This window comes from Prionailurus bengalensis, chromosome D3, assembly GCF_016509475.1.
Source record: "Prionailurus bengalensis isolate Pbe53 chromosome D3, Fcat_Pben_1.1_paternal_pri, whole genome shotgun sequence".
In the NCBI taxonomy this organism is placed as follows: domain Eukaryota; kingdom Metazoa; phylum Chordata; class Mammalia; order Carnivora; family Felidae; genus Prionailurus; species Prionailurus bengalensis.
The window spans coordinates 66070268-66089318 of NC_057356.1; the positions used below are offsets into that span (position 1 = coordinate 66070268).

General features: G+C 56.0%; 1 protein-coding gene across 1 annotated transcript; it reads left to right on the plus strand.

Moving 5' to 3' along the window:
* The first annotated feature begins 302 nt into the window (after window positions 1-302).
* Window positions 303-14771, plus strand: SIGLEC15 (sialic acid binding Ig like lectin 15). The gene is made up of 6 exons (XM_043558717.1): window positions 303-719; window positions 7932-7991; window positions 8366-8749; window positions 9851-10237; window positions 11317-11347; window positions 13089-14771. Exons 1-6 carry the CDS (start codon window positions 668-670, stop codon window positions 13168-13170), a joined length of 996 nt encoding a protein of 331 aa, XP_043414652.1. The 5' UTR covers window positions 303-667; the 3' UTR covers window positions 13171-14771.
* Window positions 14772-19051: the final 4280 nt, after the last annotated feature.

Below are 19051 nucleotides of genomic sequence, written 5' to 3' on the forward strand. Positions count from 1 at the left end.
GGACTTTTCTTCTGTGAATAATCACCACTTCGGAATCAGCATGGCCACAGGAAGATAGCTCCATCAAAATGAAAACCCATGCTGGCACACTAAAAATGTAGAGAAGAAAAGGAGGGAAAGAAAGGAGGAGGGAGGGAAGAGGGTGGCAGGAGGGAGGGAGGAGGGGTGGGGGAGGGAGAAAGGAAGGTAGAATGAGAGAGGGAGGAGGGGGGAGGGAAGGAAGGGAGGTAAGATGGAAGGGGGGGTAGAAAGAGGGAGGAAGAGGGAAGGAAGGGAGAAGGGGAAGGGGGAAGGGAGGCGGGTAGAGGGAGAGAGAGGACGAAGGGAAGAAGGGAGGAAGAGAGGGCAGGCAGCAAAAGAGCAGCACTTTTTTCAAAGGGACCAGTGGCCCCAGGAAAGGGTCCTTCCTCTTCCTCAAGTGCTTCTCTGTTTCCTGTCCTGGAAAATCATCTGAGTGGTTCCCCTGTTGGTTTTCCACATGACTAAACCCCACGGGCTTCATCTGATCATATCCAGGCTGCCCAACTGCCTCTCCCCAGTTCCCCTGGAGCCTGGAGCCCAGTAGGGGCACAGGCCTGGGCACGCTGCCTTCTCCTCATCAGGGAGGCTTCTTGCTGGTGGCCCAGGCGAGTGTGGGGCTGGTCTGGGGTCTCCAGACACTCACAGCATGGAATGGTCCCTCCGGCTCCTGGCCTGCCTGGTGGGCATCCTCCCTATAGGTAAGTTTCCCACTTTTCTCTGTGGCCCCTGCTCAGAACAGAATAGATGCTCACAGAATCTTAGGTACAGTCTTCTCTCCTTGAACTTGGGACAACCGGGTTGCACTTAGGGAAGCTGCGTTGACAGAAGCCACAAGTTCAAGCCCGGGTGTCATCTTGGGTTCCGGTGACTTTAGGCAATCCTCTGACTTCTCTGAGCCCCACCTGTAGAAAGGCCACCGGCTCAGCCACCGCTGTGAGGATCCAAGCAGATAGTGGGCAAGGTTTGGGGCGGACAGTCCAGGCTCTGAAGGGACTTCGGGTGTTGCGGTCATCCAAATGCTTTGTGTCACGATGGGCACAGCCCAGAGGGAAAATGGGTTTGGGGGAAGAGTGGGGGTGATTTCACATGGGGAACAGGGCAACCGATAGAGGGCATCCTGACCGCTCAGGGGGAACCCCAAGGCGTGAATGGGAACCCTTTGCCGCAGGCTTAGGCAACGACGTCATTGGCACTGAGCTCAGTGAGTTCGTGTCCCTGGGAACAGTGTTTCTGTTACCGACCGACCATCGGTAGCAGCATTTCAGTGGGAAGAGAGTATTTGTTTAAATGCAGATCCTTGGCTCCACCCCAGTCCTGCAGAATGAGAATATCAGGCAACAGGGCCCAGAAGTCTGCATCTTCAACCATCTTCTCAGGTCATTCTGATGCTCGACATAGTTGAGGGTAATTGGGATAAATGACAAAAGCCATCCTCCGAGCCCCTTGGCCCAGACCCCAGTCCTTTCCCGGATCCCCGCCTGAGACATCCCTCTTGTGGATATGTCCCTGGACTCAGCGTCGGTGCCTCCATGTGCATGGCCACTGGCCGTCATGTGCCACATTAGTGATCTCTGATATCATGGTGTTCTAAGCTGTTAGGCAACATTCCTTGTTTGGGGTCCTGTCTCCATGACTGGATTATACACTCCCACACCTTAGGTTCCTTTTCCTTCCTCTTGAGCATTCAACAGAGGCAGAGTCCAGATCAGGTCGGGTTTGGATAAGAGCAGCTGTCTACAGAGCTCTTAGAAGTGCTGGCCATTTTAATTGGTAAGTGTGGTGTAGGGTGGGGCTGGGATGTGTGGCTCTAGACTGGACCGACCCCAGTCCCCACCCTGCACTGCCCGTTGTCCCCTGACAGAGCCCTCCAGTGGGGGCTGATAGGGGAGAGGCTTTCTTTTCCCAGAGTGCCCTAACTCGGCTGACTCCCTGGGATGATTTAGGGTGCCACTTAGAGGGTGGGGGCTGGAGAAGGTGACCCTGCCCGGATCTTGGGCTGATAAGAGAGCGGTTCAGGCATAAGTGTTGATGTCATACACAGCTTTAAATCCTGGCTCTGCTATTTACTACCTGTGTGGCCCTGGGAAGGTTGCCTAACTTCTCTGAGCATCAGCAAAGTGGGGTCCCTGGTGCCTCATGGGGTGCTGTGAAGGATAATTAGATCATGTATATAAAAGCCCCCAGCACAGTCCTGGTGCTCAGTGATTGTGCAAGGAAATAGCAAGGAAATCTTGTTGAAGTCACATACCCTTGAGAGAGGCTAGCTTTGGCGGGGTGGGGGTGGGGGTGCTTGTTTTGGTTTATTTCTTTTCTGCTGTTGAGGGTCAGGGGCTATGAATCAGTCAAAGACAAAAAGACGTAGAGGAAGTACGAGCAGTCACATGTCCAAGAACAAAACTTAAACCACGCAAGTGTTCCATGTACTGAGATTTACCCAGGGAGGCTGAGGCGTCTTGGGGAGGGGATCCCTTTTTCTCACACTGGCAGCTGCTTCACGGAACTAGGGTGAGCAGGGTCGCACTTTCTGAGACCCCTCTGGCACCGTTCACCTATGAGCCTCTCCGTGTGGCACCAGGCCTGGGCAAGAGGCCGGACGACCGGGCTAGGTTAGGCTGCAATGTGGGAGCCTGAGGGGCTGCATGAGCAGGGTCCCCGCGTGTCACATTCTGCCCCCCCAGCTGCATCTCTGAGCATAGGGCCAGGGCAGGCCATCGGCAAAAACAAAGTGGGAGGAATTTGTCCAGAAACCCCCCCTCCCCTTTCTGTGCCCTTCTTCTTACCGATGCCACCCACCCTCAGCACCCAGCGCCCTGGGGCAGCCCCTAATCTCCCAGGGGCTCACACACACACTCTCCCTTGTCTCCTTGTCTTTCCCGTCTGGCTCCCCATGGATCTGCTTTCAGAAAGCTGGAGGTGCCAGGGAACATGCAGGTGGAAAGAACAATGGTCTGGGAGCTCTGACCACTTGGGTGACTTTGGACAACTCTGCAGTTGGTCCACAAGCCTCTGATAAGTAGGTAGAGTGATCATAGTCACTGTCACCCTCAAGGGCTCCCGTCTCAGGCCCTGACAAGCAGCTCATCTACTCTTCACCCCAGCTCTGCAGTGCAAGGACCCCTGTGCCTGTTTAGGGAGGCCAATGGAAGTCGGGTAACTTTTCTGGGCTGTCACAGCCTGGGCTGAACCAGAGGGTTCTGAGTGCAAGCCCCAACCTTTACACCATCCACATGCAGCGGTGGGGAGCCCAGAGCAAAGCTTGTGCTCAAAGGAATTTATTAGCTCTGAACCACTGTCGCGAAACAAACCAAAAGGCAAGACAAATCTCAGTAGTGAGCAAGGACATGGGGTGCGGGGAGAGGCCAAGGAGGAGATGGACTGCTGTCATGGGTCCGGGGGGGAAACGGGAGAGTTCCCCGAGCCAGGATGATGCTTCTGCTCCTGGCGGCTACTGTGGCCAGTAGCTTGGGCTGAGAAGTCCTACCTGGGGCAGAGAAGGACTGACAGGGAGCAGGGCCCCCTGAGAAGGCCAGCGGAGCACAGGCAGACACAGGCTGAGTGGGAACTCGGGAGAGCAGCGCCCTGGAGCAGACACTGGCCGCGGGGCACGGTCAGCTGAGGCTCTCCAACTGTAGCTCAGGCAAGCGGGGCCACGTCCACAACCGTGTGGCCGAGAGGCGAGGCTACGGGAGAAGCCTGGATAACCCCGAGGTCAGGAGAACAGCCAGGCCTTTCCCTCATGCATCCCTGCTCCTCATCCCTTCCCTAGAAACTTCTGGGTCCAGCTCACACTGAAAGATGGGTTTCCTGTTTTCTCTGTCACCCCACCCTCCTCCCCTTTCTGCAGCCCTTTCTCCCCTTTTCTCCACTGACAACCTATCTGCACAACACACAGGCCCCAAAAAGAATTGCTGGGAGCAAACGCAGGCAGGAGAGAAGTGGACGGAAGGCAGTGTGCCCCAGCTCAACCCACACACCTCCCTGGTGAGGTTTGCTGGCCAAGAGGAACATCTCCCCTTGCCCTCAAATGCCCTCTCCTGACACTCCAGGTGCCACCATGCCCAAGAGGCTACCGCCGGAGTCACTCCCTGAGAACACCCCTGCTAGCATGCCAAATGTCCCCAAGGAGGGTGGCCCCCTTACAGATCGCTGGCCTCATGAGAGTGGCTGCCGTCTGCTGGTGATGTCAGCCATCATGGGGCCTAGGGGGCGGCAGCACCGGGGAGGTCTGAGGGACTCCAGCTCTGAGCACCACGTGGCCATCCCCTGGGAGGCACAGTCCACCCTGACTGCCCACACGGTCCCTAAGATGCTAAATTGAGCCGCCAAAGGTGCGATGTCAGCGTCCCCTATCTTCACCCCTGCTGCATCGGCTTGAGGTGTGTGCCCAGAGCACTTCCCGCCACTGCTCAGCACCCCCACCCTGCTCCCTCGTATGCACCCTCCCTTGGCAGGGCTGGTGAGAGAAGGGGGCTGACGTGCATTGAGCATTTGCTGGGCGAGCTACACATGTGACTTCATTCAACCTTCAAGTCCATGAGGAAGGTATTAGGCGCCCCATTTTGCAGCAGAGGAGTCTGAGACCTGGGACAGTAAGTAACCTGCCCAAAGATCACCCATAAGTGAGTGAGCCTAGAACAGTGCCAGGCTCAGACTGGGTGCTCATAAGAGCCCAGGAAAGAATGACCACAAATGAGACTGTCACCCAGGTCCAGCTGTGCCAAAGCAGGAAATCTTGCCAGCATACCCTGTGGCCCACCACTGAGTGGTGAAGGTGGGCAGTGAGAAGAATGTGGGTCTCTTGCTGTCCCCAGAGGCTAATAGTCCTGAGGCAAGGAGATTAGAAACTCCACAATAAGGGGGCATGATTTTAGTTCAGGAGTCATCCCTCCCTTGTCCTAAAGACGGACATGAGCTGCCAGAGGGAATGACAAATGTCACAGGATGCTGGGGAGCTTGGATTCCTGCCAAAGCAAACGCATGTGCTCCCTGGGCAGTTCCTGCCGGGACCTCCCACCCTCCCCTTGAGTCCCTGAGTGGATGCGTCCGGAGTCTCCATGTAACAGGGAGTCCAGGTGCTTTCCTCTTGAAACACCATCCAGCAGGTAAACAGGAAACACAAATCTCCCCCTAACTGGAGCCAAGATCCTCACACTGGCTGAAAGGGCCTCTGTGTGTCCTCTCTGCTCCTAGAGCAAAGCCCCCAGGGAGGGAGAGGCTGTGGCAGACCATCTGTATCCCACTTCAGGATGTTCCAAACTAGACTGTCATCCCCAAGCGACACAGCACACAGGACAGAGTAGAAATGTGAGCCACCAAGGGGGAAGCCTTGGCTCTGCTTCTGGTAAGTCAAGTGACCTTGGGCAGTCACGTGGCCTCTCTGAGCCTCAGTTCTCTCTTCCCCAAAAGAGGCTATCGCGAGTCTCTCATTGGGTCGTTGTACATATGAAATGAAATGAGGAATATCTCCCAGTGAGCACCCAAAGCACTGTGTCCTCTGGCTCCCTTATCTCGTCATGCCTGCAACCTCTATGCTCATGTCCTTACCTCCCTTTGCCTAGAGCACCTTCCGTCTACACCAAATCTTAGAAAATCCCACTTCTTTCTCGAGGATCTGCTGGTCCTCCAAGCATTTGCTGACTAATATTTGCACACCTCTTCCTCTTCCCCCAGCCACACCACCCTCCCCTGCCAGCCTGATTACCCTCCCTTCCGCCCTTTTACAGCAATCTAATTCAACATCAGTTGGTTTGTGGCAAGTGCCGTGCTAGGCAGTGATGACACAAATACGACCACACATACGTGGTCCCTGTCCTCCCAGAGCTTCTGGATGCCTGGAGGATGTACTTCTGCCAGGCCGGGGGCCGAAGGCAAGGGTGCCAGACCCAGGCTTGGGGTTCAAGGAAGCCCTCCCTCTGTAGGAAGACTCAGCAGAGACCTGGGGATGACTGGGAGGAAGTTGGTGAATGATATGGGCCAGGAAACTTGTTCAGACAGAGGGAACATTGTTCGTGTCCCTCATTAGAGCACCTGGCAGGCTGTAGTGTAATTATGTGTTCACAGATCTGTCTCCCTTTCTGAGTGGTGAGCTCCAGCAGGCTGATAAGGTAACCTATTGATCTTTGTAACCCTGGCTTGTATCCAAGTGCCTGGCTTAGAGTGGGACATGTCTGATAAACGCCTCCTAATTGATGAATGCACAATAGCAAAAAAATACCTCTGGGGAATCAGTACCTGGCTCCAGGATGCCTGCGAGATGCAGAAGCTCAAAAGAGGCTGAGGTTACAGAGGGTGAGAAGTGTAGGGAAACTGAGGCAGGGACTGAGCCTCAAGAGTGGGGAAACCATTTCTGTAGCTGGAGGTACTGAGTAAACCAGCAAAACCTTCAGGAAGGGTTTCTCAAATTTGAAACTAGGCCCTTTGATTATTAACAACTGAGCAAACAAGCTCTTAGTAGAGGTAAATGTCAAGTCCTCCACTTGGGTTCAAAAGCATAATTCCACTTGTTTAGAGGAAACGAAATTTGGCTTATAAGCAGATCGCGTGAAAAAAGAACTTGTGGTTTTACTGGATTGCAAGCTCGGCACAAGCCCAAAGTGTCATTTTATACGAGGCAAAGCTCACACAACCCAATTCGTACCCCACTCTGCTGGTCCAGCACCCCCACAGCGCACATCTGCGGCACACCCCTGCAGGAACACGAGCAACATACACCCCTGCAGCACATATCTGGAGTCCCCGGCTCAGGACACTACGTTGCACGGAGAGCACCAAGCGGGCAGTGAGGAAGGGGAGGAGCAGGGGAGGCCCCGGGACTTCCACCAGAGAAGGGAAGACTTAATGGGACCAGGATAGCCATGCTGGGGTCCCAGAAGGGCCATCACCGTGAGAGGATGTGCACGCTCCAAAGAGGGTCATGTGGGTAGTGGCAGATGTTGGTTCTATGCAGAAGAAATGTCCTGACCTGTAGATAATTCATAGATGGGATGGGCTTCTTGGAGGACGGATGGTAACTGGCTGTGGGCCGGGGGGATTCCAAACCAGGACATGAGCTACCCCCAAAGAGTAAAGAGCACTGGACATGGAGTCAGCAAAGCTGGGTTTCTCCCAGCATCTGTCTGTGTGACTCTGGGACTCCATTTTCGCATCTATAACAATAGTTCCCCAAGTCATTCTCCCCTAGGGTGTTTTGGGGGTCATGTGACATGATGTATACAAAAGAATTGTGTAAATTACAAAGCTCTTGGAAATACCAGAGTGGGTATATTATTCCCTCTAAGGATCCCTTTTGTGAACTGCATTCAGCGTTGTAGCTGGGTAGAACTAGCAGCCCGTCCTCCCTCCTCAGGGAGACACCACCCCTATCCTGATCCTCCAAGGCCCAGGTCCAACACCCACCCACCCACCTGCTCACCCCTTCCCCAAAGCAGCACACATATGCAACAACAGGGGCAGAGGCTCTCCTCTCATCTTCAAGCTGAAGGCGGAGCACAGCTTCCAGACCCTAGCTCAACCATACTTCAGAGGCTCACAACACAGGAGGTGAGGAAACAGCCCAAAGGGGCTTGTGCAGAGCAAGAAGGCAGCGCAATGGTCTACCACTCTTGGTCTCTCAGCTCATCTGGCCTTTTGGGAAGCCCATTTCGGTTGACCCGGATTCTCAAAGAATCTCATCCCATTCAACACATTAAGTTCAAAACATACCATTCCTTGCCAAGGCCCGTTTCCCCTCTGTAAATGGGAGTGTTGGTCTCCTTGGATGAGCCCCAAGGTTCCATGCGTTTGTGGAATCAGGCAGTCCTGAGTCTGAATTCCGGCTTTGCTTCCTAGCTGTGTGACCTTATGTAATCACTCAACTTCTCTGTGCCTCAGTTTATTACATACAACCCAGGAAAAACTGTGCTTACATCTAGGATCATTTGTGAGAACTAAAAGAGATACTACCGGGAACTTGCTCAACACGGAGGTGCACAGTAAGTGCTTTTATTATCACTACCACGGGGGTCTTGGGACTAATGTAACCATGGATTCCAGGGCTTTTCTGCAGCCCGGCAGGGGTTAGGGAAGAGTATGGGGTCAAGGGGCCTGTCGGTGAAGTGGGACCGCCCGAATGAGGCAAATAGTCCCAGGCACCTCAAGAGTCCCGGGAGACAAGATCCCGGGAGATGCCTCTCGGGTCACGGTCACGGGGTGGGCTTCTGGGCCCCCAGGTGGGAGACGCTCCCAGAGTCCTAAGGTTTCCAAACCTCCCGGTGGGGACTCGCCTCCCCCCGCCCCCCAGAGTCCGAGGGATGGCGGCCGGCGCGGCCTCAGGGCGGGGCTGACGCTCCCGGCCGCCTGCCCGCAGGTGCGCCGGCGCAGCGCTGGTCCATGCATGTGCCGGCCGAGGTGAGCGCGGCGGCGGGCGAGGCGGCCGTGCTGCCCTGCACCTTCACGCACCCGCACCGCCACTACGACGGGCCGCTCACCGCCATCTGGCGCTCGGGCGAGGCGTACGCGGGCCCGCAGGTGTTCCGGTGCGCGGCGGCGCGGGGCAGCGAGCTCTGCCAGACGGCGCTGAGCCTGCACGGCCGCTTCCGGCTGCTGGGCAACCCGCGCCGCAACGACCTGTCGCTGCGCGTCGAGCGCCTCGCCCTGGCCGACGACGGCCGCTACTTCTGCCGCGTCGAGTTCGCCGGCGACGTCCACGACCGCTACGAGAGCCGCCACGGCATCCGGCTCCGCGTGACCGGTGAGCGCCGTGCCCTTGTCCCGGCCCCCTTCCCCGCCCCGTCCAGAGGGCTTTCCGGGTGCCGGCACTGCTCCCGCCGGGGCATAGAAAGGGGAGCAATACACAGCCTATCTCTCTAGGGCGGGGGGGGGGGGGGGGGGGGCTCACTGGCGATGGCTACGAGCCACGTGGGAACTAGTTAAAAATGCAGACCGCTTGCTCCGAGAAGGGCTGAATGGGGCCCGGGAATGGGCACTGTAATGAAGCGCGCAGAGAGTGAATGTTCCCAGGAGCTCGAAGTCTAGGGGGCGAGAAGCACGAGTCGAACAGTAATCCTGAATACGGCAAAGGCTGCAATGGGCTGTGTGCTCTGTGCACTGAAGGGCACCCGCAGCCCCCTGGGGCGGGGGGGGGGGATGCCCAGGGAGCCCACAGTGCCCAGTATTTTGCTAGACCCTGGCATAAAGAAGTGGGCACCAGGATCCCCGGTCCCCAGAACAGTGGTTCTCAACCCTGGCTGTGCACTGGAATTAGCTGGGGAGCTTTTAAATATCCTAGCCCCACCCCGCTGCCGTGGGGATCCGGTTCTGGGCTCCAGTCTGGCTCTGCCACGAAACTTCCCATGTGCCCTTGGGCTGGCCGGGCTGCCTCTCCGAGTGCATTTCAGTTTCTCCCCAGGGCCCTCGCCACCCTGCCACAGACAGGTTGTCTGGGAATGGGAAGTGCCCTTGAACCCCTACCAGCAGACAGTCCCCAGCCCCGAGCTACCGCAACAATAACGACCGTTGAGTGCGCATTTGCTAATGGGCCACGCCCTAATCCAAGCACCCCACATGTATTAACTTGCCAAATCCCAACGACCCCATAAAGAAAACGATCCCCATTTTACGCATGAAGAAACTGAGGCACGGAGCTTCGGAATAACTTGCCCAAGGCCACATCTCTATTGGGACCCAGGCACCGTGGCGCTAGAGCGCCTACTCCCTCTTCTCTGAGCCAACCACCCCCAAATCTCTTGGTGACTAAACGGGACTGGGAGGGGTCCCCCTTGCCTTTTCTTTTGCCCCCTCTGCTCTGACCAGGATTCGCTTTCTCCCTCGACCCCTTGGCCGCTGCCCGCAGCCGCCCCGCGGATCGTCAACCTCTCGGTGCTGCCGGGGCCGGCGCACTCCTTCCGCGCGCTCTGCACGGCCGAGGGGGAGCCGCCGCCCGTCCTAGACTGGTCCGGCCCGGCCCTGGGCAACGGCTCGGCCGCCGTGCCGGGCCCGGGTCAGGGACTGGGTCACGGCCACCAGGTGACCGCCGAGCTGCCCGCGCTGGTCCATGACGGCCGCTACACGTGCACGGCGTCCAACAGCCTGGGCCGCGCGGAGGCCAGCGTCTACTTGTTCCGATTCCACGGCGCCTCTGGGGCCTCGGCGCTCGCCCTCCCGCTCGGGGCGCTCGGCCTCAAGGCGCTGCTGCTGCTCGGCGTTCTGGCCGCCCGCGCCGTCGCCCGCCGCCGCCCAGGTGGGTGCACCCCCGGGCCAGGGTGGGTGCGAGGGGCGGGGGCTCTCCTTCTAGGTAAGGCCGCCCGGCTGACCACCTGGCGTAACCCAGCCCAAACAGACTTTCTGCACCCATGCTCCAACTCACTCTCCTCTCCCTGCGTAAAGCCCAGGAGGTGGGAACTAGCAGGACCTTGTTTTACACCAAGGAAGCGGAGCCCAGAGAGGTTACGAACTTGCCTCTAGCCAGAGGCACAGAGATAGAGACCCAAAAAGTATAGCGCCGCCCTTTTGGCGGCACCCCATAAATGACACCACCACACGTGAGGCTTTCCCAGATAGCACCATTCCCTTATGTTACAGTAAGCATCTTGAGGACCTACTGTGTGCTGTGTAGGTGCTAGGAATACAGAGCTGAGTAAGAGGTGCCCAGTCTGCAGGGGGAAGGGCTGTCCTGGAGCCCAGGTACCACCCAAGCACAGACTGGCAGGCCTCACTCTGGTGGGACATCTGGATAGGGGCCAGGAGGGAAGGTGAGAGCTAACTCAGAAAAGCAAACAAGGAGCTGGTGGTGTTCCCAGCAGAGGGAACAGCAAACACAGGTGAGGAAGTGTGAGCTAACAGGGTGTCCTCAGGAGCTGCTGCTCACCCCACGCTTCTCTTGCTGAGCTGGCTGGGAAATTTGCTCGTGCCCCAGAGAGGGGCTTCCCAGAGCCTCTCAGGCCCAGGTCAGCAGCACCGGCCTCAGCCTCTCCTGGGATGAAATCCAAAATTTGTCACAGTTGCCCTGGCTGCTGCCTCCTTTCTTGTGGCTGTGCCGTCCGTCTTGCTGGCTCTTCACACCCACCAAGCATTCTGTGCTGCACGGTCCTCAGAAAGGCGGGTCTTTCTGCCGGGCCGCTCCTCACTCCACGCTCCTCCTCATTAACTCCTGGTCATCTGCCAGGCCACTTCACCCCCTGCCAGCTAGTGTTTGTTACACGTCCCTTGAGACCACTTTCCACAGTGGGGTAGGGTGGGCAGCCAGGACCTGTAGCCTGTGACGACCATGGAGATTCATGCCTCTCCTCTCTCTTTCTCTGTCTTTCTGTCCCTACACAGAGCACCCAGTTGCCCAGGACACCCCACCACGGTGAGTACCCTGCCCTCACCCACCCGGCTCTAGTCCCCACTGGCCAAGCAAGGCATGCAGGCTTCTCAAGGCTCGTGCCGTAAGGATAAAGAACGGCAAAGGGCAGGACTGGGGGCTGGAACTTGACCAGGGTTTAGACCCTCCCTGTGGCCTTCCAGAGCCTTCCTCTTCGGTCTCCCAAGTCCTTCTTGGCCTGACCAGGCCACGGTGACCTGCTCTCCCCACCCCACCCCCAGCATTTACAGTCTGAGCCTCGCCCTGGCATCTATCCCAGACCCGCCTGGTTTCCTGGTGCTGCAGGGCCATTTTTCTGTTTTATGTCCACACCTAGATGTGATTCCTCAAGGCTGTGTCTCCTCTTGTTCTCCTAAGCATTGTAGAACAGGCAGACTCACACAAAAGCCACCTGGGGGCACTGATTCTTCCCCAAAGCTGAAGGTTTCACAAACAAAATGCCATTAGAGGTTCAGAGGGTTTAAGCTAGGAAGTGCTGACCCTCGTGTCCAGGCTCCCCTTCTCTCCCAGTGTCTGCTCATGTGGAAGTCTGTGTTGAAGAAGAAAGAATCCAATTCACTGACCCTGGGCAGTGTGCCTGGGATGCTGGGGAGTGGGGAGGCGGAACACAGTCTTTCAGGGCCCATTGGACAAGCCCTGGCATTCCTATAACTCCATCCCTGCCTGTGCCCTGAGGGCTGGAAAAACCATAATGCCAGCCCAGTCCCCTCTCTCCAGCTGCCTGGCCAGCTATTCCCCACATTCTTGGAAACCTGTGCAATGTCCCTTTTCTTTGCTAAAGGCACCTAAATCAGAAAGCTGAGTGTTCAAATATTTATTGAGTACCTGCCATGTACCAGACGCTGTTTTGGATGCTAACGCTACAGCAAAACTCCCTGACCTCAGAAAACTCACATGATGTGGAGAATTTAATAAACACCTAAACAAGATCATCTTAGATTCTAAAATAAGAGCTGCGAAGGAAATGGACAGGGCCATGCAGCAGAGCCCCAGGGGAGGGAGGCAGTCACTGGGCAAGTCAAAGGCTCAGGGGCGACCTGGAAAGGGGCCGATGAGAAATCACTGAAGCAGATAGGTGGCCCCATCCGAACAAGAGTGGGGGCCAGGGGACCTTTGGGGTGGCTGTTGACCAAAGCTGAGGCCGGCTTGACACTAGGAAGGAGGTCGAGTGGTGGAGGTGGGGAGGTGGGACTGGTGGAAGGCGGGGCTGACCATAGGGCCAGGTGGGCAGCACAAGTGAGGGAGGCAGCCAGGGTGCCCCGTTTGGAGCTGTCACCCTGGGTGCCACTAAGATGAAGATGAGAGAGAGAGAAGAGGGTGGTGGTGAGGATCATGGGAGCACTCACGTGTAGGTGCGAGATGCCTGTTAAGATGTCCCTGGGGAGAAGTCAAAGTCAGGAGAGCAGCTGGAGCTCAGGAGGCCAAGCCCGGGAGATCAGTCTGGAGGGCATGTGACACAAGACAGCTGAAGCCACCAATGAGATCCCTTCGAGAAGATAGCACCTCTGTGGTCTGGGCTGCCTTCCCCTGTGTTAGCCTCCTCCCCGCTCCACAGCTGCTGCCCCTACCCTTCCTCCACCCTTCAGTTGGTCCGCAAGCCCTGCTGGATATAGGCCCCAGTCGCCTTTCGTCTCTCCTTCCTGCCCGTCGCTGGGGCATGGTTTGGGCAATTGGTGATGACCCCACTTCTGTATCGGGTGGTCAACCGACTCTCTCCTGTCCACAGGCCCCAGGCTCAGGAGTCCAACTATGAGAATTTGAGCCAGATGAGCCCTCGGGACCCAGCAGCAGCCACATGTTTACCGTGAGGAGCCCCTTGGCCACTGGCATCCTCTTGTACAGCATGAGGAGCGAAGGCCAATGCCAGGCTCGGCTGGGACAGCCCTTCCTGGCTGCCAGCCACCTTGGCAGCCCCTTGCCAGGCAACCCCCCACAAAGGGAGTCCAGACCCCATTCTCAGAGGCTCAGTGGTTTCTTACGTGGATGTCTGTCCCAGAGCCCCCATCACTGGGACCAGCATTTTGAAAGAATCTGTATGTGTGTGTACGTGTCTGTGCGTGTGTGCGTGAGCTCAGCGTGAAGCTCACAGACAAGTTCTGGCCCTTTCTTACATAGAACACCATCATAAAACGGGCAAGACACTGGTCAGAGGGGCTCCCAGGCTCTGACTTGCTGTGTCAACTAGGGCATGTTTTTACCTCTCTGAGTCTCAGTTTGTCCATTCTGGAACATGGACAATAATCTTTCCTCCTGGCTGCTAGGACTATCAAGATCTGAAGAAATAATGGATGTGAAGGGACTTCGCGAAGTACAGAACCATGTACAGATGTGGCGGCGGGGGGGGGGGGGGGGAGGCCACGGGCTCCTCCTTGCAGGCACCCTTGGGACGTGCAGAGACTTCTTGGACAAGTGGGGGCCCCACACCAGCCTGGCCAAGAACAAGGATTCCAGAGAGCAAACCTTTGAGTCTGGGGCTGTGCAAATCTGTGGTCCCAGGAACATCAACTCAGCGGTGAGAAGCCCGGTACCCCTGCCCCCTGGGGTCTCGTCTGTGACTGCCTCACACACTGTGCCTACCTCTTACCCCATTGGCTGCTCTGCACTGCCTTGAGCTGGGTCCCCTGGGAAAAGAAACACCTATCATCTGACAGCATCTGGGATTCACTGTCCTTAAGGACCGAAAGCTGAGAGGTCACAGGGGAAGTCTGGGCTGCAGGTTCGTGTGGATAAAGCAGCTGTGGCTGTGACCTCCACCTATGACCTGCATCCACCCTGCATGTGCGAGGTCCAAAAGCACCAGCGATTCCACGGCATTTGTCCGAGGCCTCGCAGACTGACTGCAGGGTGCTGCCTTCCGTGTTCACACCTCTGTGTGAGCCTGTGCATTTTAGCTCCTGCAGTTCTTGGGCTCAGGGGACAGGGAGGAGGTGTGCCTGAGCCCAGGGCAAGCTGGCAAGAGCAAAGGGCCACCGGGCCAGGCACTGAAGACGCAATGGGGACAGTCTTTCCCTCAGAACTTTTCCAAAAGCTAGGGTGGCAACCTAGAATAAGGAAGGGTCCTCGCTGATGCTTTGCTGGGGAGGTGGCCTGAGGTGTGAGGGATCTTCACAAGTTAATAAGCAGGGCAGTGGGTGACAAGTTTCCCTTGCTCAGCAGAGCCTTTGCCAGGGAAAGTGGGTGACAGCAGCTCATGGTTAACTTGGGATCCATCCAGGAGCCTGTCTGAACTGTCAGAAGGTCAGAGGAGTTGGAATTTGTACCTCCTCGTATGAGGATACTTTGGGCACCTCCATGGAGAGTCCCATATCACCAGGGAAGAAGCGAGGGACACGGGGGTGGTGTGGTTTGAAACGTCTGCCTGGTCTTTGAGGCCCGTTTCACAGCCAAGAAAAAGCCATGATAGCAATTATTTTCTGTGTATCTATTTTGTGCTAGGAATTGGGCCAGGTGTTTGGGCATACAGAAATGAATGAGGTATGTGTCTCGGTCAGTCTGGGTTAGGTTGTGCTGTGTTAACAAAGCCAAAATCACAGTGGCTGAAAGCAACTAGGGTTTATTCGCACCAGAGTTACATGCCCACCACAGATTGGCATTAGAGCTTTGCTTGCTGTACTTAGGAACACAGGCTCCCAAGGACCCGCCATCTCTTGTTGTGGGTCGTTGGGTTGGAGATAGCTCTCGAGGGTCTCCTACTTGAGATCATAACTCGGCCAGAACTACCAACATGCCACACTCACCCTCAGGGGGCCGGGCAGTGCGCCCTACACGATGCCTGGAAGGAGGGAAGCCAGAAGCATGGGCAATAGCCCCGAGGGCTCCACAGTAAAATTTTTCAGGTTAGGGAGCGACAGACCAGTTAGCGGGAAATCCTGTAAGGGCAACAGAATGTTGAAGGTGCTATGGGAGCACCCAGGAAGGAAGAGTGACCCAGTCTTGGGAAGGCTTCCTAGAGGAGGGGACATGGAGAAGGCACGTGCCGGCCACGTAAATGGGGGAGAATAGAAGTTGGAAGATGAGAACAAAGGTGATTCTAAGCGGAAAGGGCAGTCTGGGAAAAGGCCAGGTGGTCAGACACAGCATGATATTGAAGCCACCCAAAGTTGCTGGAGCATGAGGGCTGGAGCTGGGGCTGCAGCTAGAGGGGGCTCCCACATGGTAGCAAGTGCTGCCCCCCACAGGGCTGAGAAGCAGGGGCGGGGGAGGGGTGGAACCAAGGGGCCAAGCAGGACGCTGACTCCCTCTACTGCTCAGCATGCTGCTTTCACCCGTCCAACTGCTGCACCTGCTCCGGAGCCACCATGCTCTGGGGCTGGGGTTTCCACCTCGAGACCCCAGGCTCTCAGAGCCGTGTTTCTGCAGTGGTTTCTGAAGGTCAAGTGGTTTGCATCAGAAGGACCTGGGGAGCTTGCTCAAATCCCCATCCTGAGTGCTACCTGGGCCTCCTAAAAGTGAGCTCTGAGGCTGGGTGCTGGAATTTTAAACAGATGTTCATGTGATTTTTGCCCTTAACTTTGTATTATGATCATTTTCAATCATGCACACACACACACACACACAGCTGAAAAAGGAAGATGACCACCCAGGTACCCACCACCTACATCCAACAGTTACTACCATTTGCCATATTTGCTAATGTGCACACGTGTGTGTGTGTGTGTGTGTGTGTGTATGTGTGTGTTTGAACCATTCAGGGCCAACTGCAGACACCACAGTGCTTCGCCTCTAAATACCTCAGCTGCATCTCCAGAGAACAAGAGCATTCTCCTCCATAACTCCAATGCCATTTTCACATTTGAGAAAATGTTAACAATAATTGAATAATATCATCGTATAGCCCACATTCGTATTTCCCCAGTTCTCAAAATGTCTTTCTTAGCTTGTCGTCTCTAGCCAGGGCCCAGGTGACTCCAGGCGATTCTTAAACAAGCTAAAGTTTGAGGCTGCCTCCAGGTGGGCTGACTTCCAAGGGTGCGACCTCACCACCCAATGCTCCTTCTTATGGTATGTGCAGACTGAAGGAGGGCGTCCCGGAAACCGCCGAAGTGGCATTCCTAAAAGGAACACGCAGCTGGTGGAGTGCTTTCACACTCCATGCTGGGCCGTGGGGAGCACACACAGAGAAGGGACGGCAGAGGGTCCCTCCAGCACTCCCTCTACCGATTTGCTTACTGCGCACAGGCAGCCTTCTGCTTGGTCTCTAGATAAAGCGGCTGCTCCAGGGGCAAAAGGGGAGAGTGGTGAAGCGGCTGTATTTGGCCATCACCAGACCCCAGGAGCTTGGAGCTCTCACTGGGAGGTCTGCGTGGAGCAGAGCTGCCATCCTCCCCAACCCGACCGTCTCGGAGCACTCAGGCTTTGTCAGTGGCAAGGACCAGAGCCACAGGCGACGGGCTCAGTCGGCACATTGTCAGGGAGAGAAGGGACCCAGGAGACTTGGCGTTTTCAAGACAGGACTCCGCAGTGTGGCCCAGGATGCGCAGCTAGAGCCGTCCCTTCAGTGCTCTGGGAATGTGAGCCCGTTTGTCCCCAGAAGGGCTGCTGACAGCCCAGAGACTGCCCTCCACTGCCAGCCCTCCACCTGTTGCCCCTGGAGATGGGCAGTGGGAGGAAGAGGTGCACCCAGATGTGCCAAGAGCCCAACACACTTCCCCTGCCTTGAGGAGCTAGTGAGCTTTTACATCGAGATGCATCTACAGGAGAAGACAGTGTCCATGAGATCATCTACACTGAAGGTAGGCCCTGCCTGGGGACGAAATGACACACAGTGGGCTGTTCACATACAGCCCCTTAGCCAGCCTGGACGGGAGCACCAGGCCCACTGGTCACAGGGCCTTCAGGCCAGTGGGACCTTAGAGACCAAGAGCCGGGGGTCCTGGGCTTTGTCCGGCCTCCAGCCCTGGCTGCTTAAGTCAATGCTACCAGCCCTCTCTCCCCCAGTAACATCCCCTCAACATTTCCTCAGTGCCTCCACCTCTGTGGCCTCAGGGACTTCTTGCTGTAAACCCAGGGAACAGGAAAAGCTGCAATTATCCCCATTTAAAACAGGGAAAGTCTCAGGAGGAAAGCGGCCTGGCCAGCTTCCCACATGTTTTGTGACAAAACAGCTGTGGTCCCAGCTCCTTCCACACCAACATGCTGCCTCCTCTTTCCCAGGCTTTCTCTCCCATGTCTCTCCTCCTCTCCTGTGCCCCTTCCTCTGTGTCACGTTTTATGCACTAAAGGGAGAAAAACATGATCTGCCAACATAAGGATACAGAAATACTTGGAACTCTGGGTTTCCCGGGGTTTGGGCCCCCAGACCTTTGTCTTCCACAGTCATCCCCAAGTCCTGTGTGCAAGTGACCTCAAAGGGTCCCCAGAGCTGAAGATAGCCCAGGCACTCACCTCCATACTGCCACCAGAAGAGGAGGGGGAGGAGGATGGGATGAAGGAGGAGAAGAGTGGGACAGGAAAGGGAAGGTGGACAGAGGGCCTTAAGGAAGGTTGACTAAGGACAAGGCAGGGGGCGCTTGGGTGGCTCAGCCAGTTAAGTGTCCAACTCTTGATTTTGGCTCAGGTCATGATCTCATGGACCGTGAGATCAAGCCCCCTTCGGGCTCTGTACTGACAGCATGGAACCTGCTTGGGACTCTCTCTCCCTCTCTCTGTGCCCCTCCAATGCTCACACCCTAACCTCAAAATATTAAAAAAAAAAAAAAAAAAAAAAAAAAAAAAAAAAAAAAAAAAAAAGACAAGGCAGGGAGCAGGGCAGCCCAGGAAGACTGAAGGTCCACAGTAAATCTGGTGTCAGCCACAAATTTAGGATATATTACAATACAGTGTCCAGGAGAGGGGCCGTGTTGGTCACTCTGACAGACCAGGAAAGTGTGGCTGTTTCCTAAAAGGGTTTGGCTAGAAAGGAAGACCAAGAAGGAAGAGGGCTGTCTTCAGAAGAGCAGTTTCCAGAGGAAGATCCTGGCTCCTTCACCCTTAGATGAAGACCATCCCTATTTCTCAGCTGCCCCAGGGTGACAGGAACCATTTCCCGCTGCATTTCTGTGGGTGTGTCCCAGCAAGAAAGCCCACTGGTCCAGAGACAGGAAACCGATTCCTACACTAGGAGGTGGCACAGCTTGCCTCTAATCCACTTCCCAATCCCTAAATCCTGTGGCTCCGTCTGGAAAAAGGAAGCCAAACCCAGACAAGGGAGGAAGGGGCCCTGTCCCACAGAAATTCCAAACTGACGTCAATCCCAAATCAAATGTGCAGGCCCTCCCACCATACTTTGGCCCGTTCAAGATGTGTCTCACGAATGCTAAGGAAAGCGAGAGAAAGAGCTCCCTGAGCTTCAATGCTCAGGTTATACTGCCCTCCCCTGGCAGCTCGACCTCCAAGGTGCCCCAGCCCCGCCCAGGAAGTCTGGTGGTGGAGCCTTCATGCAGCTTCGTGTCCCTCCTTCTCCTAAGGTCACAGCCACACTGTAGACCCTCAGGGCTCTCCTGAATTCTCTGGGGTCACCAGGTGGCCTCCTGTTCTTAAACCCCCAAGACTTAAATTCTCTTTGAATTTAACTTTGTGTCATGTGGTGGCATGTCACAAAATACAGATTCTACCCCTTACAAGCTCTGATTCCAAATTTTTCTTAGTGTGACTTCTGGATGAAAAGACCTGCCAACCAATCTGCCAAAAACGAGACGTGTCCACCACATG